Below are 23,983 nucleotides of genomic sequence, written 5' to 3'. Positions count from 1 at the left end.
ATACCTAGTGTCGCCGAGAATATTCTCCCAGAATCACAGTGCGGCTTTCGCGCAAACAGAGGAACCACTGACATGGTCTTTGCCCTCAGACAGCTCCAAGAAAAGTGCAGAGAACAAAACAAAGGACTCTACATCACCTTTGTTGACCTCACCAAAGCCTTCGACACCGTGAGCAGGAAAGGGCTTTGGCAAATACTAGAGCGCATCGGATGTCCCCCAAAGTTCCTCAACATGATTATCCAACTGCACGAAAACCAACAAGGTCGGGTCAGATACAGCAATGAGCTCTCTGAACCCTTCTCCATTAACAATGGCGTGAAGCAAGGCTGTGTTCTCGCACCAACCCTCTTTTCTTCTTATCTGAGTAAGGAGACGAGAACTGCACACAATAATCCAGGTGCAGACTTGTCAGAACCCTGTAAAGTTGCAGCAGGACCTCACTGCTCTTAAATTCAACCCCTCTGTCATTGAAAGACAACATTCCCCATTTGCCTTCTTGATAACGTGTCCCACTTGCAAAACAACCTTTTGTGATTCATGCTCAAGCACTCTCAAGTCCCTCTGCATAACTGAGTCCAGAATGAATATAGTCACAATTCTGTCTCAATCAACCTTCACCCATTCCAAAACCACTCCCATTTAAATAAATTAGTCAGGCTACCCAGTCACTAAAATAGTTTCACTTTCATTTTGTACTTCTCTCTCCAAGAAAAAATGTCTCTCTCAAAGCTCTCGAAGTATATCTTCAAAGTTCTCTGTTCAAATAATGGGTCATTGTCCTACGAGGAGCTCTGCAGTGCAATGTCTGACATCAGAACAGTATCTGACTTGAATCTTAGCTCTATATTGTCAAACCAACAGCTTTTTCTCATTGTCTCGAGAACTGAAAACAGCAATGTTACTACATCTGGACTGACTTCCGACAGTCAAATTATTTCTGCCTCCTGCATCAGGCTGTGTAAAAACTATCCAGACAAGGATTGTCCAGATTGTGGGAAGCTACATCTCTGCAGGTTTTTTATACTTGGAAATTGCAAGTTTGGAGAAAAAAGGTAAATTGATGTACAAGTTAATAGTGGTGAGAACAGATGTGAAAGTGAAATGACTATTTACAGTTACAGATGGTCCATTTGTGGTTTTTAATTATCTACCATATATGCCGTTGAATAAGATGATAATCAAAACTTTAAAAAGTCATCTTAAAATCGGGTCGTCCTATACAAATTGTCTTAAGAAAAATTTTACCATGGCTCCGATGCAATCCCATGCTTGCCCCTTTCGTTATTTGCGGTCTCAGCGCTCCTTCACAGGGTCCATCTGCTCGGTCTGACTGCTGTCAGCTATGTACAGGCTTTAAACAGCCTGTAACAGGAGCCAGCAGTGGTTTATTTTAAAATATCCAAATAAAATTTGAACCTTTTAAATTATCGTTTGTTATTAAAAATTGTGATTTGTTTTTAACTGCATCCACTGGTCAGTAGTAAGTGCCAGATTTGGGGCTATCTTATACAAAGGGTATTGCTCAAATACCATTTTGGGTGGAAATTCTGGGGTCATCGTGTACATGAGTCGTTCTATACAATGGCATATACAGTATTTTCCACTTTGCATTTGTGTCTTTAGAATTTGAATTATAAGTTAAGTTTTTATCAGTGTTAGATGGAAATTTTCTTGTATTGTCTGAAGCCAGTGTTAATTGGATACTGCAATAAAAGCCAAGAAGCCAGGTTACCTGCTCTGGCAGGAAGCTTGCTGTGTTGGGTACAAATGACTGCTGGGCTAATCACCTGATATTCTCTAATCATGTCATCAACATAGGACTATAAATTCAAAGCAGCATAATCAACATTATTTACTACTAATATATCAAAACTGTATTTTGCTCCATGAATGAATGAAACACTGTAGCTGCTGGATGTGGCAACCCAGTTGTAGGCCAGTAGTATGAACAGGAGCAGGCTGAGCATACAGCCCTGAGGTGCACCAGTGGTCAGCGTAACGGTGCTCGATGTTCTGCTACCATTAGGAAGTCCAGAATCCAGTTACGGAGAGGGGAGTTGAGTCCCATCAAGGACAGCTTCTCCACCAGCATTTGAGAAATGATCATGTGAAACAGCAGGACAGAATGAAGGGACATTGTGGAGACACTAGTAATGATCTTCCAAGAATCAATAGATTCTAGCACGGTGCCGGAGGACTGGAAAAACGCAATGGTCACTCTGCTCTTTAAATAGGGAGGGAGGCAGCAGACAGGAAATTATAGACCTGTTAGCCTAACATCAGTGGTTGGGAAGTTGTTGGGGTTGATTTTCAAGGATGAGCTTATGGAGAATCTGGAGATGCATGACAAGATCGGCCAAAGTCAGGATGGTTTCCTTCAGGGAAATTCTTGCCTGACAAACCTGTAATTTTTTGAGGAAACCATAAGCAGGTTTGACGATGCAGTCGATGCAGTTTATTTGGACTTTCAAAAGGCCTTTGACAAAGTGCTGCATATGAGGCAGCTTAACACGACGATAGCCCATGGAATTGCAGAAAAGATGTGAGTATAGGTGGAGCATTGGCTGGTCAGCAGGAAACAGAGAATAGGAATAAAGGGATCCCATTCTGGTCGGCTACCAGTTATCAGTGATGTTCCTGAGGGATAAATGGCTTTGTGGCTAAGTTTCCAGAGGGACAGTTAGTGAGAGAAAGTGAAAAGGCTGCAGGGAGACTTCGATTAGGAGAATGGGCAAAGAAGTGGCAAATTAAGTACAATGTTGGAATGTGTATGGTTATCCACTTTGGTAGAACGACTAAAAGGGCAGACTCTAGCGACTGCTATGGCAATACAATGGAATAAAGAGATGTCCACGTGGTGCGAGGGTGAACCAGTAACTGACTTTATTATTTGTTGAATTCCTCATGCCGCACACAGGGGAACACCCACTTCCAGTGACGTGTGCGCTGGTTTCTGGAAGTAACATCGGTATGTTGTGGCGTCATTCCCTGGCTGGCGGTGCAGCATCCGGAAGCAGGGAGTTCCCCTGGGAAATGCGTGGCATCAACCGCATGCTTCTCCTGGGGAATGATGGGGGATCTGCGCCATCTTGAGTCGACCAACTGGGGTGGCAATTCAGCCTGTCTAACTGCGTAGTCTCTCGGCCAGCTACAAGACCATTATTTGGATGGGGAGAAAATTCAACATCTGGAGATGCACAGGGATTTGGGAGTCCTTATGCAGGATACGCTAAAGGTTAAGCTACAGGTTGAGTCAGTGGTGAAGAAGGCGAATGCAATGTTGGCATTCACGTGGTGGAATACGATACAAGAGCAAGGATGTGATGTTGATTGCACTGGTGAGGCCTCACTTGGAGTAAGGTTTCAGATAAGGGTTCAGATAAGATTCAGAAGAATGATTCCTGGGATGAAGAGATTAGCATATGAAGAACATTTGATGGCTCTTGGACTGTACTCCGAGTTCCGAAGAATGGGGGAGGACCTCAGAGAAGTATTCAAATGTTGGAAGGCCTGGACAGAGTAGGTCTGGCTAAGTAGTTTCCTATGGTGGGGGAAATATAGGACAAGAGAGCACAACTTCATGATTGAAGGGCACCAATTTAAAACCAAGATGCAGAGGAAGTTCTTTAGCCAGAGTGGTGAACCTCTAGAATTTGCTACCTTGGGTGGCTGTGGAAGCCAGGTTATTGGATGCATTTGAGGTAAATATTGATAAGTATCTGAATAGTCAATGTATCAAAGGTTATGGGGATAAGGCAGTGGAGGGGGCTGAGTAGGAGAATGGATCAGCTCATGATCAAATGGCAGAGTGGACTCTAGGAGTCAAATAGCCTAATTCTGCTCCTATATCTTGTGGTCTTAACACTCCCTTTAGAAGGCAGCACAGCATTAGTGGAGCTACTGCCTCACAGTTCCACAGCCTTGGTTCTATCCTGACCTCTGGTACTGTGAGAAGTCTGGAAACAAAAGCTATGATTTCTTCCAGCATCCAAATATGTCTGTGTCGATAGGTGGTAGAACCTGGAAGGAGAATGTTCATGAGAATTGTCTCAAAAAAAATGTAAATGATTATCCTGCAATGACAGTTGTTTTCTTTCTCTCTCTCTCTCTCTCTCTCTCTCTCTCTCTCTCTCTCTCTCTCTCTCTCTCTCTCTCTCTCTCTCTCTCTCTCTTCCCCCCCCCCCCCCCCCCCACCCAATGGACTCTTAAACTTTCAGGCATTACATTATTTACTTAGATTCAGCAAATTCCACATTAAAGCATTTTTGTTTTATATTTGACCACTAAATAAAACAAATAATAGCACTGGACAACAAAACAAAGGTTTTCCTTCTTGAAAACAAATGGTGATTATGATGGTCAATTTCAAGCTAAACACAAAGATGATTTAAAATTTCCTGTATCGTGTAGAAAGTTGGAGAAACATTAAAAATACTGACACATTGTGTTAGTTCAACTGACCTAAAACTGTATTGCCACTGATTTCCATTTGTACCCAGCATCTGATGCCTCACATATCAGTGTCTAAGAATAATTGGCCACCTGCTTTCAGTTACCAAAACATGGTCGTGCATGCATAGAAGCAAGATGGCTGTCTTCTCAGTTCTCTCATCAATCATCTCTCATCTGAATTTCATATTTGGTTCAAGCAAGCTTCCCACCAGAAAGGAAAATTAGGTTGTGGGTCTCTTGGTAAGGAAAGGATGGAAAAGTCTAGTTTGAGTTTTTAATCTCTGAGTTAATTGTTTCTTATTTTCTTTCAGCAATACCTGCAAATATTCCCATGATATCCATGACTTTCACAACTGGAACGTCATCAGTCTCAATTCCCTGCAGGAACTGAATGTGAATGAGCTACGTGTACTTCTGCTTCAGAATGACTTGTCCCTTTTACCTGAGGTAAAGACCTAGAATCCTAGAGCCTAAAAATAGGCATTGCAGCCCATCTTGTTACTGCTAGCCATCAAGTGCCTATCTATACTAATCACTTCTTCCAATTGATGCAGTCTATGCTGTAGCTTTTCAGATGTTTGTCGATTCACTAGTTAAATGATGTTTAAGTGCTTACCTCCATCAGAGGTTAGATTCAAAGATTACTGCTTTCTGCACCTGATAATTGGACAATAACACCTCTAAAAATTTCTAAAAATTCCATTTACTAAATGTGAATGGAAAATGTATTTGTATGATGCATATTTTCACTTATTTTTGTATCTTTGTAAGAAGGAGGGCTACAGGGAAAAGTTAGAAAATTAATAATCTTATTAATCTTATGAAGTAAAGCACGAAATTCTGTAGAGACCCTGGTTGAAGTAAAAACACAATGCTGGAGAAACTCAGTCGGTCAAAGAGTGTCCTTTGTTTAGGCAAAGATAAAAATACATAACCGATGTTTTGGGCTTGAGCCAGTCATCAAAATATGGAAAAATGTCAGTGGGCATTGACACAACAGACTTGAATTTTATAAGTTGTAAAAATTCAGCATGTGATAAATACCCAAAATTCATTAACATTTGCTTGCTACAAAGGCACACAAAGAGGCCTCACTCAGTGAGCCCCTTCAGAGATGCTGGGTGTCTGTGCCTCCTGCACTCCTGCAGCCTTTGCATCCATCTTCTGTCTGTTCCATTGATAATCCTGATCTTACAGTTCCAAACCTCTGATATGGTCAAGAAGCTGATTTAGCTGAAATACAGAATTACATCTTTTCTAAAACCAGACTATTAAGAAACTTGATTTGAGATAATTCCACTACCAACCTTTACTCTCAGCAAGTCAGAATCATGCCAAGTCCTATTATTTGAGTGAAGTTGCCAGATTGCTCAGCTGTATATTGTGACTGAAGCATTGCTTGAGACACTTAGCAAACTTTGAGAGTGCAGGTACTCCCCGACTTGCGACCGTAATTGGGACCGAAGGATCAGTCATATCACGAAATGAACGTAAATTGGAATTTTGCCAGTGCATAGAATACCGAAGTCTTAAAGCAAACTCTTTAATCAAACGTTGCATTTGACAAACTATAACAGGGATACAGGGCATGTAAGAGCCAAAATGTTGTTAGTTGGCATTAATTTTTATTTTTTTTCTTGTATCTATTTAAAAATTTGATCGTATGTGCAAATGGATGCAAATCGCATGGGTCACAAGTTGGGGAGTACTTATATAGCATCTGTCTTCTGATCAGTTTTTGTTGTCAATGAGGAAACATCAAGCAATGATTGTTTTCCTTTTTTTTAATATTGCTACTATTGCATATTTAAAGCAAAATGACCACATTTGTGTCTCTGAACCAACGTCTGTTCTAATTAGAGTCCCCGCCCACAGCTATCTCATGAAATTACCATGGAACTGGAGTCGTATTTCATTGCCTGCCTCAGACCCATATCTTTGTAAATGGTCTGATTGATATTTTAGAATTTCATTGGTAACCCCATTGGTCTAATTGGTATCCTAATCAAATTCCACATCTACTAGCAATATTTGGAATAGATTCTGTTGCTATGCTGAGCCAGGATTAAATATTAAAAGGGGCAAATTTTATACACAAAGGAAGGAAAAAGGAGGAAACTATAGGCCTGTTTACTTAATGTTTGTCAATGGGGAAAATGCTGGAATCTTTTACCAAGGAAGTAATAGCAGAACATTCAGAAATCCTGACTCAACTGAGCCATCAATGCGATTTCAAGAAAAATAAATATTCCAATAAAATTTCAGGTATCCGGCACCTATGGGGGAACTGGTCGATGCTGGAAAAGTGTATTTTCTGGTTACTCGAGACTTTCTCTTACACCTGCATTAAGAATAAACTGTTTAAAAGACCAAAAAAATCGAACAAACTTCACTTGCATGAAAATATAAACCTTCAAGCATTTTACTTTATTTTCAGACAAATTCTTTGAAACCATTTAACCATCGCTGCATCTGCAGGTCCCTTCCCATCCACAGAGCTGCCCAGAAAACGAGCAATGATATTGTCGATAATTAACTTCCCCTTCCCCAAGTTTACAGATAAAACCTCTGACCTCTGTAATTCTTACTAAGCAGGAACAAGGAGACACTTTAAGAGAATCAGCCCAATGATGAGCAGCATCAACCAGCTCGTCATCCTGGGTGACACCATCGCTGTTTCACACAACTTTATTCAAGCAGATGCCACAAACAAAGCCTGACCAAGGCCCTCCAATGGCTGAATATTTACTCCAAACTTCACCAAAGGTTTATGTTTCTTCAGAGAACATTTACTTTTACAATTCTAAACTTGCGTATTTTTTCAATTCTATTTATTGATTGATTGATTGATTGATTGCTGGTTGCTTGAATTCTGGATAACAGGTATTTTACTGTACTTGACAAATTTAATTTGATATATAACAAGCAGGCTGGATAAAGGAGACCTTGTAGATGAAGCGCATTTGAATTTTAAAGAGACATTTGTTATGTTGTCACATAGAAGGTTACCGCACAAGGTAAGTGCTCATGACATTGGCATAATACATTGCCACAGTTAAAGGATTGGCTAACTAACAGAAAATAGAGTCAGGAGAAATGGGCTATTTTCAGGGCAGCAAGCTTCGTGAGATTCCGCAGGGATCAGCCAATGGACATCAGCCACATGCAATCCATGTTAATGACCTGGACGAAGAGACTGAATGTATTGTGCCCAAATAATGACTATGGAAAAGGCTAGGTTGATAAAGTGTAGGACGGACATAAAATTCACACTGATGGAAAGCTAGCAGTTTTATTGAAAACTGCCAGGTGGTTGCAGGGCAGAAGTTGGTACATTCACGTCTTCCACATCTGAACCATTGCAACTGAAGCTGATGGGCTTGGACTTTTCCCTTCAGTTTTAGGCCAGCCTTGTCTGGCTTTTCATTATTTTGAAAGGGCTACTTTCCTCAATGGACAATGTGAGTGAAATAAAATGTTTTCTTTATTTTATTACTATTAATGTTCTTTGAATAACTAACATTAAAAAAATGTTTTATTAATAATCTATCCCTGTTAAATATTTTGTATCTTAATGTATTTCAATGGATTTTTAATGCCAATGAACGTCGATGATATTTTGAGGCATTTGGAAAGGATTTTGATAGCTCATACAATTTCAATAGGAGTTAACAAATAAATGTTCATGGCAGAACTGCTTAATTTCAATCTGATCTACTTTCTAAATAGAGTTTCTATATAAGAGGTTAGTTCAGGCGCCTTGCTGTTTGGTGTGGGAGATCATGTCTCTCCATCCATCACAGTTGCTGCCTCCCCTGTTTCTAATCATGGTGTGAATCCATCTATCACTTTCATTCTCTGCTTCTTTTTCCTTCCAGCTTTCAGTAAGAGGTACAAAGATTTTAATTAAAATGTGTTTGATGAATATAGACTCACAGAAGGCAGTGCAAAATCCAAATGAACTGGTTTAATAACCAAGATTTATACTATTAATACTAATACAGAGATCGTCTAATTGGTAATAAAATTATTAATGCTATTTATTTTATCTCAAGTCTACTGAGGGGAAATTATCAGGGACAATTTTTTTTCATCTGAAACTGCAGAGTGCATATTCCATTCCAGTTATAGCATAACCATCAAGCATCTTTTTCCAGCGGGAAAATTGAGATAATTGTGATTATTACCCCCACCTGGCTGATAACATCTAACTTCATTCAAAGTGTTAATCCTGGGATCTTTTTGTGATCACCAGGTAGAGTTCATCCCAGATTTCCCATTCATCTGTTCCTATGTCACAAAATGTGTAAGAAGCCTGATTACAAAGCATTTCATTTCCATTTTCCCATTTCTTTACAACATCGGAGGTATCCATTTCAGCCTGTTGACTCAGGTGAAGCAATTCTGTTCCCGACTCACTTTCACTGTAACTCTAAAATTCTCATAATTTGCTCCCACATTCTAATATTTATCTACAGACTAGAAACAATTTTACAGAGACTAATCCTACCAAACTGTTCATCTTTGGACCATGTGCGGGGAACCAAAGCATGCAGAAGAAGTGCGTGCATGCTCCACACAGCTTTGGGATTGAACTTGTGTCACTGGAGGTGAGAGACATCAGCTCCACCTGTAGCAGTCTGCCCTGCCTCTAAAGCAACTTCCTTCAATTGAGGAAAATGGCAAAAACAGTCTGAGAACAGCATACAGTTGTAGAGCTCGTTGAAAGAATCAAAGACTTGTTGATCCAAACCAAGGCTTTTATTAGCAAAAGACAGGAGCTCTTCACAGGTGGCTGACCATTCCGGAATGATCCGACCTGGCTAGGGACACAACCCTTTAAGGCCCAGACAATAGGTGTGGCTTAGCTCTCAGCCAATCGCTGTAAGCACAGTCTAGATACAGTAACTATATACACTATGTACATTGGTGATAGATCTGTACTATCACAACAGTAGAAGTCCGAAAATCCAGACTGCTTGGGAAATGGGTCAGTCTCGAACAGTATTATTAAAATACAAATTTAAGGAGGAATAAAGCTGCACAGCTTGTGGGTGGAACATTTTCAGCTTCTACTGCACCTGCTGTACTGCTTGATGCTTCTTTTGCTTTCTTTAAATACTTTCGTGTAGAACCTCGTTTACAACTTAGTAATATCCTTGTGATAAGAGTATTCCGCACCATGTGCGTATGCAGGATGTCTTGAAGACTAATGCTAGGGTTTTGTTGCACAAATTTAATAACCATTCACATGGACTTTTTTTTTTGTAATAGCTTTTTTATATCATAAATTTTAGACCTTCCGATGTCATATGTTTCCATTAGAACAGTATTCCTCACACCACATTCTAGTTTCCTAATTATTTCAAGTTTATCATTCATTTTCTCTTCACACAACATTTATCTACTTTAGAATCCATTATTATGGGTTTGTAAATATGTATGATATATTATAGACCAATGAGTCTGATGTCAGTAGTAGGTAAATTATTAGGGATGATCAACATGGCTTTGTGCATGGTCGGGCATGTTTAACCAATCTTAGAGTTTTTTGAGGAGGTTACCAGGAAAGTTGATGAAGGGAAGGCTGTGGATGTTGTCTACATATACTTTGGTAAGGCTTGGACAAGGTCCCACATGGGAGGTTAGTCAGGAAGGCTCAGACACTAGGTGTTCATGGTGAAGTAGTGAACTAGATTCGAGAATGTCTGGAAGGAAGAAGCCAGAGAGTAGTGGTGGATAATTGCTTCACAGACTGGAGGCCTGTGACTAGTGGTGTGCCTCAGGGATTGTTGCTGGGACCATTGTTGTTTGACATCTATAATCAATGAACTGGATAATAATGTGGTAAATTGGATCAGCAAGTTTGCAGATGACACTAAGATTGTGAACAGCAAAGAAGGTTTTCAAAGCTTGTGGAGGGATCGAGACCATCTGGAAAAATGGCAGATAGAATTTAATTCCAACAAGTGTGAGGTGTTGCATTTTGGAAGGACAAGCCAAGAAAGCACGTACACAGTAAATGGTAAGGCACTGAGGAATGCAGTAGAACAGAGTGATCTGGGAATACAGATACATAATTTCATGAAAGTAGCATCACAGGTGCATAGAGAGCTTTTGGCATATTGGCCTTCATAAATTAAAGTATTGAATATAGGAGTTGGGATGTTATAGCAAAGTTGTACAAGCATTGGTGAGGCCAAATTTGGCATATTGTGTACAGTTTTGGTCACCTAACTACTGAAAAGATATCAATAAAATTTAAAGATTTACTCAGATATTGCCCAGATTTCAGGTTAGGACGTTTTTCCCTAGAGCATAGAAGAATGAGTGGTGATTTGATAGGTTTTTAAAATTATGAGGAGTATAGACAAAATAAATGTCGGTATGCTTTTTCTCACTGAGGGTAGATGAGGTTTAAACCAGAGGACATGGATAAGGGTGAAAGGGGAAAAGTTTAGGGGGAACATGAGAGAGTGGTGGAAGTGTGGAATGAGCTGCCCCCTTAAGTGGTGATTTTAATGTCTAAGAAGAATTTGGACAGGTACATGGATGGGAGAGGTATGGAGGGCTATGGACCGTGCACTAGTCAGTGGAACTTAGCCAAAAAATACTTCGGCACAGACTAGAAGGGCCTTTTTCTCTGCCGTAATGTTCCATACGGTCGCCACTGTGGATCTGCGGCACTTATTCCATGCACACAAAATCCCACTACATTTTAAAAGGTTGAGAGCTTTTGAGAAGTTTGGATTTGTGGCATTCAGATTTTTGGACTTCTAACATATTATTTTCCTGTAACCTCAGTTCAGTTCAATTTTAATTTTGTATTTGAAAACGTTCCAGATCTGCCTGCATTACAATAAGGGAAATGAGAACCGTCGACATGGAATATGTTCCCGTCAAGAGACCTGCAATAAGATGCACATTTGCTCTCATTATATATCTGGAAATTGTAAGTTTGGGGCTGAGTGCCGTCGCTCTCACAGTTTCTACGGTGATGACGTAAGTGCCCTACTCAAGAAATTGCGTTTGGATGAGAATGTGATCCAAAACCTGCTGAAGATATATCAGAACAGGAACTACCTTAAACAATTTCACAGCTCTGCTGGTAAGCATATGGTCAGAAGATATTTCTAATTTATTTTTGCATGCACATTGAATTACACTTCTGCACTTCCTAGCTGTCCTGCAGGCCTTAGCGTGTAAATTTTATCACAAGTCAACGTGCATGCTTAAGATAGCAGTTCTGAAGTTTACATTTATTCTCAGCGTCCTTGTTAGTGATTGTGAAAGTGCAGAAGGCAGCACATTGACAAGATTGAATTAAAACTTGAAATGACTCACCAGGTCAGAGAGCATCAGTGGAAAGTGAAAATGAATTCTGAAGGGTCTTGGGCTTGAAATGTTGACTCTGTTTCTCAGGCTCTGCTGACCCTGAATGATTCACCTCATCCATCTGACCCCTTTGTTTTTCCTGCCTCTTCCCCACCCCCCTCTCTCCCCATCTCCCTCTGTCTGCCAATCTACTGCCTCTGTCCATCATGTTTCATCTCTGCCTTGTTCACCAATTCCATATGGGGCCCTGGCCTAGTCTCTCCCGCCCTGTCCTGATTTCACTGGCTTCTGAATTTTGGTCCTGATGAAGAGTTTCAGCTCACGTAGTTGACCATTCTTTTTCTCCCACTGATGCTGTTCAACCTGCTGAGTTCCTCCAGCAGATTGTGTTTGGCTTCAGATTCCACCACCTGCAGTCTCTAGTGTGTCTCTGGTTCTCTTTCTGTAAATGCTGTCTGATTTGCTCCAGCATTTTCTATTTCAAATTCCCAGTATCTACCGTTGGTTTTAATTTTTTTTGTAATTGAGTGGAGTGCTTTATTATACTGTTCCATATTGCTTTGCAAACATTAAAAACAGGATATACTGAAGTTCAAAGTCCAGTAAGTCATTTACAAGCAGCTTCCAAAGTGCTGTATTTTAGGAATTTTCCTGGACTCATTAATCAATCACAGTAATTGTAAATCTATCTGCAGCGAAGTATCAACCACTCCACTGTCATTGTGTTATACCACCACCAGGATGAAACTGCAGTACTGCTCCTGCTAGCTATACAGTCTCCTTCTTGCACCACTGCCGAGCTACGATACAAGGCAAGCAGGCCCTGAGCAGTGGAAAGCAAGGATCCATCCCTGTGTCTGATTGTTATTACTCATTTGATTTGTTATGAAAATTTGTTTGGTTAATTCCTTTTGGCTTGCATTTTATAATGAACGTAAAGATTTCTTAATTACTGTAAAGTCTTTGTTATCCAGAATTCAAGTAACCGGCAAAAAAAATCGCATAAAATAAATAGGTAAGAAATCGGAAAGTTTGAAATGACGCCCCCTCGCAGTTAGTTCGCCAGTCAAGCTACATACAATCTCAAGCAACTGGCAAACTCTCTTATCTGACATTTACCAATCTCCATAGGTGCTGGATACTGGGGATTTTACTGTATTTGTTTCACTTGCTCACCTGCAGTCTTGTTTGTTCGCCATCTTTCTCTTTTCTCTGCCATCTCATTTAATTTCCAGCTATTGGCATTTGATATTGATTCATGGTTTTATAATGTAACTGATTAATTCAGCACACAGTTGAGAGTCAAGCATCTGATGACCTTCCTGTGTGAATTATCCATTTTGAAAGATTTCAAAACGTGCTATATTGAGCAACTGGAAGAATCTATGGTTCACTTTGGATTTTTTTATTTGCACAAGTTTCATTTTAGTTGAGCAAAGAGTTCTTCTCCAAGATGGTTACCTCTTTAACAGGAAGTATGAGAGTTTCAACACTTCTGGTTTTTGTAGGAAAGGAGGCTGCTACTGCTTTTGATTCCATGAGAACCAAAGATAATACAAGCAATGAGGAGATCTGTCTGTATTTCGTCCGAAAAAACTGCAGCTTCAAAGGTACTTGTAAAAGCAGGTTGAGTATTTTAGCGATATTTTCTCCTTCTATACCAGGGTTTAACTACACAATTAAGATTTTTTTATCTATTACTTTGTATGTATATGTATGTATATAAAGCACTGAAGTTGCACCTGCAGGCATCTTGAATAAACAAAGAACTGCAGGTCAGACAGCATCCATGGGTTGAAATTATTAGTGAACATTTCAGATCAGGACCCGTTATCTGGAATGCAACTACAAGTTAAGGGATCCTGACTCAAAACGTTGGCTGATCATTTCTACCCGTGGATCCTGCCTGACTCAGAGTTCCTCAAACAGTTCATAAGAAGGTGGAGTGTTAAGGTAAATGAGACAGTACTGTCTTCAAAGAGACAACAAGCTGAAGCTGAAGATTTGTTCCCCTCATTAAGCAACACGTGGATGCTACCGGAAATGCTACTTTTGGAAATCCACATCATCTGTGATTCTGTTTGAGAACGGAATCAAAAACTTGATTGCTCTGTTTTTATTTCTGGTTTCAAGGAAATATCAAACAAAATTATAATGTAACTGATTAATTCAGTTATTTGCATATTAAGCATTGGTGGGAAATTTGTTCTACAACATGAACAATATATTTTTTTATGAATCTAGCTGCCTTGGGTTTATAATGTTAGCTGTATAAACACTTGGATGAACTTAACATAGCATTACAAAGCATGCATGCTGTAAGTGGTTCATTGGGTTTACTTTTTAAAAAAAACATGATCAATAAGAATAATTTCAAAGGGCATATTCTCCAAATGCAGCATTTCCTTGAACAGTACTCTACACACCCACACTTCTTGTCAACTGAACAGCAATTCTGACCATTAGAATCTATTACTTAGCCTTTCATCTTGCAAGCTACCACCATATCACTCTCCAATCATACTGTATCTATAAACTTTGCACCCACATCACATGCAGTAAAACTCCAATTATCTGAAATAGTCGGCACTAACCGGGCCCATTTCAGATAAATGGTTTTTTGAAGAGAACCGGTCCTTTTTTAAGAACAGCCCAGTGGCAACAGAAAATCACTTGTAACAGCATTAAAATAATGTTTAATTCTCACCACTGAGGCCCAGCTCATGCTGGGAGCATAAGGGTTCTGCTCCTGCCTGGGAACTTGAGGTCCCCACTGTCGCCGGGAGCCAAAGGTCCGCTGCTGTTGGGAGCCTGACATTCGGCTCCGAAAAAATTTCAGATAAATGAGGATTTCGGAGAATCCAATTTCAGATAATCGGAGTTGAACTGTAATTTGAACCATATCATCTTCAGCTGTTCTATTGCTGTGCAAAGTGAAGTTGGGCATTCATTGTCTGAGTTTTGCGATGGAAGCTCAGATTTTGTCATGGAAATTCATCTGCTTCCACATAAATTCAATCTGCTTTTATTGGCTCTTGATCACAATGTCTAGCTATTTGTTACTTAACACCAATGGATTAAAGCGATCGTTCAAGAAGATGGAATGATTCCAGTATAAAGAGTAACGTAATTTCATCCTTATGCTTTTATAGAAAAGTGCATCCGAGTTCACTTCAGCCTTCCCTACAGGTGGCAGATATGCAAGAAAACGTGGCAGGATTTGCCAAACATGGAAGAGATTGAAATGGATTTCTGTGACCCAAACAATATCACCAGGTATCTTGTTTTTTTTCATAATTTTTTGTTTATTACTGCACCGTGAAACCACATCAACAACAATACGTACCAGTGTTTATTGTTAAAATATACACGGTGAGATCTCCTTTCCCCCACCCCCATAACTTAAAATAAGAATGAAAGAAAAAACGAATAAACAATAAAAGCATACAACCAGGTATCTTGTTGATTGTGTAATTATAATGAGTGTATCCCCTGTGATTTAAAAATGGAATTAATTGTGCTCTGTAATCTCATTTAATTGTGTACTTCTTTCTTTGCGGTTTTTGTGACCTACTTTAATTTCTAGAATAATGTAAAACCCAAACTGTTCTGAAAATTACTTGAACAGGCTTAAATCATTAAATAATTCACTAGCAATACTATATTTTCTATTTATACCTCAATTTATTGAATCAACTGGAGTATTTCCTTGTCAAAGGCAATAGCCCCTTTTAAATTGCAGCACCTGGGGTAGCCTTCCTGGGACCCGGCTGCGATAACTGGGGCAAAGGTGATTTAAGGGGGATCCAGCCCCACAATGACACGTCACACACTCACCAGAAGTACTGCCGAACATTCAGATGCTGGCTACTTAGTGACGCATGCACGCAAGCGCTGATGTCACCGGAATAAGCAGCTCAGCCATTTTCCTGTTCAAATCGCCCGTGGATGTGACCTAGGTAAGTTTAACTGGGTTCCCTGACTATCTCTGAGGTAGGTCGGGGACTCGGTTTCATTCCGACAGGGTTGACTGGATCAGACGCTTTCTAACTGCTGCATAACTGGGGCGCTAAGTGGGCAAATTGCCCGATTAACCCCATTTTACACGGCAGTTTGAAAGGGCCTAATCAATCCAAATGTGTCTCCATTAGTTCATACTGCAAATGTTAGGCATGTGTTTTATCCTTTCAGTGGGATAATTTCATTAAAACCATTAGCAATGGAAACAAATGGGGATTCTGTAACAATAAGGTTTATTAAAAATTTAGACATGCAGCACAGATACAGGCCATTTCAATCCACGAGTCCATGCTGCCCAATTTATATCCAACTAACCTATATTCCTGGTACGTTTTGAATGGTGGGAGGAAATTAGAGTCTTCATGGAAAACCCACGCAGATACTAAGGGAAAGTACAAACTCCTTACAGGCAGCACAGGATTCGAACCCTGGTCCCGATCACTGGTGCTGCAAAGTTGTTGCACTATCTGCTACTTGATTTTAAAAAAATATATATTTCCAGTTGATACTGAGCGAGACTTTCCATTTGATGCCTGAATGTAAAATTGACTTTTTTTTGTGCTAAAAATCAAATGGTTTGAAAACTTGAGCTTCCAAATTGGTGATTTTCAAACTTTTTCTTTCCACTCACGTACCACCTTAAATAAACTCGATGCCATAGGTGCTCTGTGATTAGTAAGGAATTACCACGAGTGGCAAGTAAAAGTTTGTAAATCACCAATTTGGAAGCTCAAGTTTTCAAGTGACCATAGTACTATGAACAAATACTGACATGTTAGTTTTAGATTAACACTAAAATTAAATTAATATGTGGAGAAGGAAAAGGCTACTTAATTCTTACCCACCTCATATACAATTCAAGGCAAAAAATTTTAACTTGGTGAAAATTACTGACATCCATCATAGCATTTTAAAGTAAACAAAAAAATCTAGAGATCATTACATCTTCATAATGTACAAGCCCTGCTGGCCTGTGTCATGTGTCAATCTTGGCTCTGTTGTCATCTTAACATGGAATATTTGGTGAATGTCTATCATCATTTACCCCTGTACTTAACAGTCCTGTTACAAAACAGAATGTCTATTTACATTAAATAAATTTGTTTGTGCTTGTTCTACAGTTACATTACTCTGCCAGGAGATGCAAAGTGTAATCTTGAATGCTTCCTTTGGTTTCTGCACTTAACCGTATATAATTTCTCGCATTTTAAAGACTTGGACCATCTCTCCTCCAAATTTTCTTTTCCAAATTATTTTAACAGCTCAGCGATTCCTCCCATTAACTTTGAGACAATGACGTGTGAGTCTTACCAGGTGAGGCGTCTCTCTACTGCATCCTCTGTTACTAAGCCCCCACACTACATCCTGACCACTGAATGGCTGTGGTATGCAAAGAATGATTTTGGAACATGGACTGAATATGAAAACCAGGTACGTTTTTTTTGTTCCTTTTCCTTCCCTGATCAACAAAAACAATTCTAAAAACTTTGTAGACTCACTCCTTGCCTAATCAAAATAGTACCTTGGAGATAAATTTTCAACTTGCTATATAGGTGTAATATTGGCACTGAAACAAGAGCAAACTATCTGCAGAAAAGTGCATTAAGAACAGGAAGATATTAAATATTGATTTTTAAAATTTTATCTTTTTAATAAAACTATCAATTTAAAACTGAATATCTTTGCACTCACAAAGTGTAAACATATATATTAGTTTGTGGCGGCATGCCACTAGGCAGGTGAACTGGCCCCACTTGTAATCCACGCAGTGGGGCAGCCGGCCAAAATGGGGCCATCGGGGGTTTCCCCTTCTTCTCAGCACCGGGCTCAGAAGCCCACGCTGGGGGAACAACGTGACGCCCGAGTGACGTCAGCCCCCACCCCCCCCCCTACCACCCCACCCCCAGCGCAGTTCTCAGCCAGGTCCGGGCTTGGAGTACAAGTCCAGTAAACCAGTTTTCTGCTCACTGAGCTCAACCTGTCTGGTTGTCTGTTCTTTCAGTAGCAGTGTAGTTCAACTTTTTCATCAATTGCACCCTTGACGGTGACATAGGACTCGCCGGTCTTTAATTCTCAGTATACTCCCTATGGCCAAGGAGGATGGAAGGGTCATAGCTGATGCCCCAGCTATGTCTTCTTTCCTTCCCTTCCCACAGCTTCCGGGGGTATATCACATCTGGCTCCGAAGACATAAATCTTAATGTTTTCAAGAAGATCCAGCACTTTTTCTTTCCTAATCTCAACATCGTTCAGCACACAAGCCTATTCTATTTTGACTTCACTTTGATCAAGGTCATTTTCTCTGGTGAATATTGAAAGCATTCATTAGGACCTCCTCCACCTCGAGCCACATGTTTCCTCTCTTATCCTTAAGCAGCCATACCTTCATTTTTTTCATCCTTCAGTTTTACACGTAAGCATAGAATGCCTTGGGATTCTCCTTAATCTTGCTTGCCAAGGCCTTCTCATGCCCCCTTTGAGCACTCCTAAGTCCTTTCTTAAGCTCCAGCCTGGCTATCATATTCTTCTCATGAGCCCTTCCTGTTTTGTTTTTGCTTCCTAAATTCAATGTATGCTTCATTATTCCCTTTTCCTACATTCTTTTCCCTGTCTCAGTAGGACAAACCTATCCTGAACCCCACACATCTGGTCACAAAACATTATCCACACTACTTCAGTGCTTTCTCCCGTGACATCTGATCCCAATTTACTCTCCCTAGTTCCTGCCTCATCCCATCGTAATTAGCCCTTCCCCAATTAAACACTTTCCCATTTTGTTTGCTTTTAACCTTGTCCATAGCTAAGAGAAAGGTCAGGGAGTTGTGGTCACTGATACTGAAATGCTCCCCCACCGAGACGTCCAGCGCCTGTTCGGGGTCATCACTCAGTACTATATACACTATGACCTCTCCTCTAGTCAGCTGGTCCATATACTGTGACAAGAATCCTTATTGGACTCACCTGACAAATTTTGCCCCTTCTGCCTTTCTCGTAGTCGAGAGGTGCCAGTTGATATTATGGAAGTTGGTCTCCCATATCATCAATCCTTTATTTTCTACACCATTCCAAAATCTGCCTTCTTATCTGTTCCTTGGTGTCCTGAGGCCTATTTGAGGGCCTATAGGCTACCCCCTTTACAGTGATTACTCCCTTCCTATTTCTGACTTTCACCGTCTCTGACTCAGTAGACATTCCCTGTACAGCATCCTCCCTTTCTACAGCTGTGATACTATCCTTGACCAGTAATGTTACTCTTCCCACCCCCACCTTACATCCAACCTATTTCTTTTAAAATACCTAAAACCTGGTACCTGCATCAGCCAATCCTGTCCTTCCACCAGCCAAGTCTCTGTGAAGCCCACAACATTGTAATTCTATGTACTGATCCATGTTCTAAGCTCATTTCTTTTGTTCCTAATACTCCTTGCTTTGAAATAGACACATTTCAAACCTTTCATCTGCCTACGTTTATGCTTTCTCATTTGCCTGTCCTTTCTCACAAACTATCAACACATTGCATCATACTTTCTACCTTCTGCTCTCTTCTCTATATTCACCACCTGGTTTCCATTCCCCTGCCAAGCTAGTTTTAACCCTCCCAACCGTTCGAACAAACTTCCCTGCCAGGATATTGGTCCCTCTCCAGTTCAAGTGTAGCCCTTCTTTTTTGAACAGGTCAGATCTGTCCCAGAGAGATCCCAATGATCCACAAATCTGAACCCTTGCCCCTGGCACCAACTCTTAAGCCACACATTCAACTACCACAGTTTCATATTCCTACTTTCACTGGTGTGTGGCACAGGCCGCAATCCTAAGATTACCACCCTTGAGGTCCTGCTTTTCAGCTTCCTTCTTAACTCTCTTTATTCCCTTTTCAGGACCTCATTCTTACTCCTATCTATGTCATTGGTAGGATTGTGGACCATGGCAGCTGCCTGGTCTCTTGCTTGAGACCTTGAAGGGAAGCTTGCCTCGTATACCTTCTTTGAACTCTGCCCTCTGGTATTTGTTTTTCACTGGGTGGAAGTAGACTCGCATTATCTCTGTCATCTATAGCTCTCATAATTCAAGATTCAAATTGATTCCACTTTCCTCAGCTCCAACACTCCAGAGAAAGCAGCTGTACTGACAATAACCACAACAGCAGTGCGAGTATAAGACAGCTTTAATAAACTAATATATACACTAAGAGGTCTTGTCTCTCTGCCAGACAAACCTGGAAGGCTAGACTGTAGCTCTGGACTGCTTTATATACAAGGTCACCAGGATGACCCCTGGTGACATAATGGTGTAATTACATATCACCACAGCAACAATGTACATTTGGAAAATATTATCTGGGCATAATTTTTCTCAAAACAACCAATCTTCCTTAATCTTCTATAATCTAAATTTTAGGCTTCAAAGTTGAGACATTTGCTCATAACTGTCAACCGCTGTGTGTTTATTGTTATTTCTGGGAGGGAACAGAATAATCATCAGGTTGGTATGTTTGATAGGGTCAGAAATGTTCAGCAGACCTGGAGAATTTCTACTTGATTGAAAACAGTGAAGGAGAATTCAATGGAAAACCAAATTTTAAAGGTACATTTAATGTCATTTGTGTTATTTTATTGCAAGTTAATAAGCACATAATATTATCCAAATGTGATTCATATTTTCATGTGTCTGCAGTAAATAAATTGCAACAATGGAGGAAAGGTGTCCACACTGGGATAATGCAGTTTGGGGGAAGTTTTAATGCTCCAAGATATGTGGAAGGGGTAAATATAGCAAAATATATCTGAATGACAAGATGGATCCAGATTAGCTCTGTGGTTCTCTTAGCAATCCTATTCCCCACAAATTTTCCTTGTGACCTATTCACTCCACATTATTTAATTTAAAAAAAAATTAGACATGCAGCATGAAAAGAGGACATTTTAGCCCACTCAATTTACACCCTATTAACCTACACCCCCAGTATGTTTTGAACGGTGGGAGGAAGCCCATGCAGACACAGGGAGAACATACAAACTCCTTAAAAACATCACAAGGTTCAAACCCTGATCCGGTATCTGATCACTGGTGCTGTGCCAACCACTGTGGCAACCCATGCCACCCTTATCATTTTGCAAAACCATGAAATGAAAGACTATGGGGACAGGAAAGGAGTGGAGTCATATAGAATGGGTGGGGAGGCTGGAAGGGGCCATATGGCCTATCTTTTCCTCATTCTAAAGTTTTGTAAAAATATTAGTGAATTAACAGCTTAGTAGTACAAGTTTAATTCAGATGGAGAAGTTCCCAGGACCATTGTTTTTTGAAAGTCTTTTTAGACTTCGTTTTCATATGAGAAGTTATTGTACAGGTCTGAAGTACTAAAGTTTTTCTTCTCTTAGAAATATTTCAGAATTTTAAATCTTTCAAAAGAGATGCTGATTTTCGCAGAAGGCCAAGATTTGTCTCTAAACAAGATGTGGAAAGAAAAATACAAAGGTATTGAATCCAAATAAGCTCCTAAATGATCGAAAGAACTATTCAAAGATAATACTTCTGACAATTTTGCTTCTGCTTTTGTTTGCTTAGTGTCCCGGAGGGGGGGGGGGGGGGGGCGTTGGAATGGGTCTAGCACAGACAATTGCCACACTTGCTAGGTAAACATGCCCAAGGCAGATATCAGAGGAATTTGCATACTTACATGCTGGAAATATGTGCATTTTTTCTCTGTTGCATCATGTAGCTTTATTTATTTGATCTTCTTTACTTGTGCGGCAGAACCCCAAAAACACAAGAAGGAGCCAATGTCTTGGAATCAAAAAATATTCCAGAAAATTGGGACAAGTCAGCTTTGGTGGACATAGGATTCAAGGTAAAAACTTTTACTTGCCACATTACATTGATGTGGCAGTGAATTTGCAGCAGTTTTTAAAAATTAGATTTTGAAGTTTCTGTCAAAAGCAAAATGCTGCTAATTTGAGGCATTAGAAATGCTTAAAGTACCCAACATGTCTGGCAGCATTTTCAAGGTGCTGATGAAAAGAAAATTGTACAATGGCGCCAGTTCTTTGCCTGTCTGCTGATCATATTCTGACCATTCCTTAATGACTCTTCAAAGGCCCTTTTAAACACTGAGGCATTTTGGATCTACTCTGTGCTTTTGGACAAAAAGTCTTCATCGACTACTTTTGATGTGTCAATCCTATTTTTCTTCCAGCATCAATGTTCTCCTGAAGTAGCTACAACAGGGCACCTGCCATGGTGCATCACCTGGAACTTCTGTACAAGACTGTGTAGTAGATGCATGGTTGCCGATCTTTGCTTCCTTGATGTTGTCATTGGAGTATCTCTGATTTGGAATCTTTTATTGCTAGTAGTGTTTTCTGATCTGTTATTGGGGTAAATTAATTGCCCAGTCAAAGCTGATGGAATTTCTAGACTCCAACCAATATTCTATTTGCTTCTCAATTTGTTTACAATTATTGAAAGAGAGCAAGTTGTTAAAGCAATGGGTTTCTTTTGCTCTCCAGCAGTTAGAATCAGAATTTATTGTCATGAACGTGTCACAAAGTTCAATGTTTTGCGGCAGTTTTGCAGATAAATATTGCTATAAAACTACATTAGTGCAAAAAGAGGGAAAAAAAGTGAGGTTGTGTCTATGGTTCATTGTCCATTCAGAAATCTGATGCTGGAAGGGGCAAAAGTGGTTTCTCTACTGTTGCGTGTTCATCTTCAGGCTCCTGCACCTCCTTACTGACGGTAGCAGAGTGAAGAGGGCATGGCCTGAATGGTGAGGGTCTTTAAGGATAGAGGCTGCTTTCTTGTTTTAAAATTTTATTTAATTGTTTGCATCATTACAGGAAAAAAATGAATAAAACATTAATCAAATATCCACAGCCAGTGATACAAAAAAGTACTTTTATATATTTTGTCCCCATCCCCCCTCCCACCCAAAAATAAGAAAAGAAACACCAATAATTTAATATGCAATAATATTAGCATTAATTGTTATTAAAAATTACTAATTAAGAGGAGTGGATAAGATAGAAGAGGTGGATGGAAAATTATCCATAAAATCCATATATGGTTTCCAAATAGTATATAAATTTTCAGCTTGATTCCAGAGGTGTACAATTTTGCATCTTGTTATACCATCTACTTAATAACACTTCTCCGTCACCTTTCCATGATATCGCTGGACATTTCTTTGCAGTTGCTATTGCAAAACTTAAAAAAAAATTTCTTGGTATTTGTCCAATTTTAATTTTATATCCTTTTCATAAATATCTCCAAGTAAAAATATTCTTGGATCCTTTGATATCTTTATCTTCATAATTTGCCCTAGTAATAAACTCCGTTCATTCCAAAACCTTTCCACAAGACCACAGGGAATGCAAAAAAAATGTCCCTATTTCTTTTGCACATCAAAAACCCAGTGTGTAAAAGTAGATGACACAAATTTCTTATTTATTTTCATTGTGAGATGACATTGTTTAATGGGTTTAATGTATCATATATGTTGAACGGTGGGGAGGGGGGGTGAAGGAGGGGGGAAAAGGAGAGAAAATGACACTGTATATATTCAAGAGGGAAATGTTTGTGTGTATTTTGGTCAGTATGGTTCATAGTGTGAAAAATAAAAAATTGAACTTGGACACAGAAAAAAAACACTTATTTGAATAATTAGGATTAAGTCCATTTAACTTGTGGCTGTTTTCTTGAGACCTGCCTCTTATAGAGTGAAGACTGATGCCCATGATAGTACTAACAGAGTTCACAACTTTACCTGTCCTGTGCATTGGCAACTCCACACCAGACAGTGATACTACAAGTCGGAATGCTCTCCACGTGTAGAAATTTACAAGAGTCTTTGGTGACATATCAAATCTCCTTGAAAAGTGTAGCCTTTTCATCGAATGGACATATTGACACCCAGGACTTTTAAGTTCTTAACCCTTTCCACTGCTGACACCTCGATAAGGACTGGTTTATATTCTCCTGATTTCCCTTTCCTAAAGTTCCCAATCATTTCCTAAATTTTGCTAAGGTTGTTGTTGTGACACCACTCAACTAACTGATGTATCTCACTACAGTATAGTGTTACTATTCTTTGGCTTGGCTTCGCGGACGAAGATTTATGGAGGGGGTAAAAGTCCACGTCAGCTGCAGGCTCGTTTGTGGCTGACAAGTCCGATGC

General features: G+C 39.8%; 1 protein-coding gene across 2 annotated transcripts in view; it reads left to right on the top strand.

Annotated features, from left to right (window-relative positions):
- The first annotated feature begins 694 nt into the window (after nucleotides 1-694).
- LOC138746019 (protein mono-ADP-ribosyltransferase PARP12-like) overlaps nucleotides 695-23,983 on the top strand; it is a 32,195-nt gene continuing 8,906 nt past the window's right edge. The window contains exons 1-10 of one of the 2 annotated variants that reach the window (XM_069903699.1): nucleotides 695-1,052; nucleotides 4,764-4,899; nucleotides 11,296-11,560; nucleotides 13,296-13,397; nucleotides 14,940-15,063; nucleotides 17,070-17,238; nucleotides 20,307-20,391; nucleotides 21,189-21,285; nucleotides 21,565-21,658; nucleotides 22,004-23,014. In XM_069903699.1, coding sequence (XP_069759800.1) covers nucleotides 715-1,052; nucleotides 4,764-4,899; nucleotides 11,296-11,560; nucleotides 13,296-13,397; nucleotides 14,940-15,063; nucleotides 17,070-17,238; nucleotides 20,307-20,391; nucleotides 21,189-21,285; nucleotides 21,565-21,658; nucleotides 22,004-22,189 — 1,596 coding nt within the window. In that variant the 5' untranslated portion in view covers nucleotides 695-714 and the 3' untranslated portion in view covers nucleotides 22,190-23,014. Of the gene's footprint in view, nucleotides 1,053-4,763; nucleotides 4,900-11,295; nucleotides 11,561-13,295; nucleotides 13,398-14,939; nucleotides 15,064-17,069; nucleotides 17,239-20,306; nucleotides 20,392-21,188; nucleotides 21,286-21,564; nucleotides 21,659-22,003; nucleotides 23,015-23,983 lie in introns of those variants that run through there. The other variant, XM_069903698.1, reaches the window with a different exon arrangement.

Source organism: Narcine bancroftii, chromosome 11, assembly GCF_036971445.1.
Source record: "Narcine bancroftii isolate sNarBan1 chromosome 11, sNarBan1.hap1, whole genome shotgun sequence".
Taxonomy (NCBI): domain Eukaryota; kingdom Metazoa; phylum Chordata; class Chondrichthyes; order Torpediniformes; family Narcinidae; genus Narcine; species Narcine bancroftii.
The sequence above is the reverse complement of the archived record's forward strand: the minus strand, read 5'-3'. Positions and strand labels throughout refer to the sequence as shown.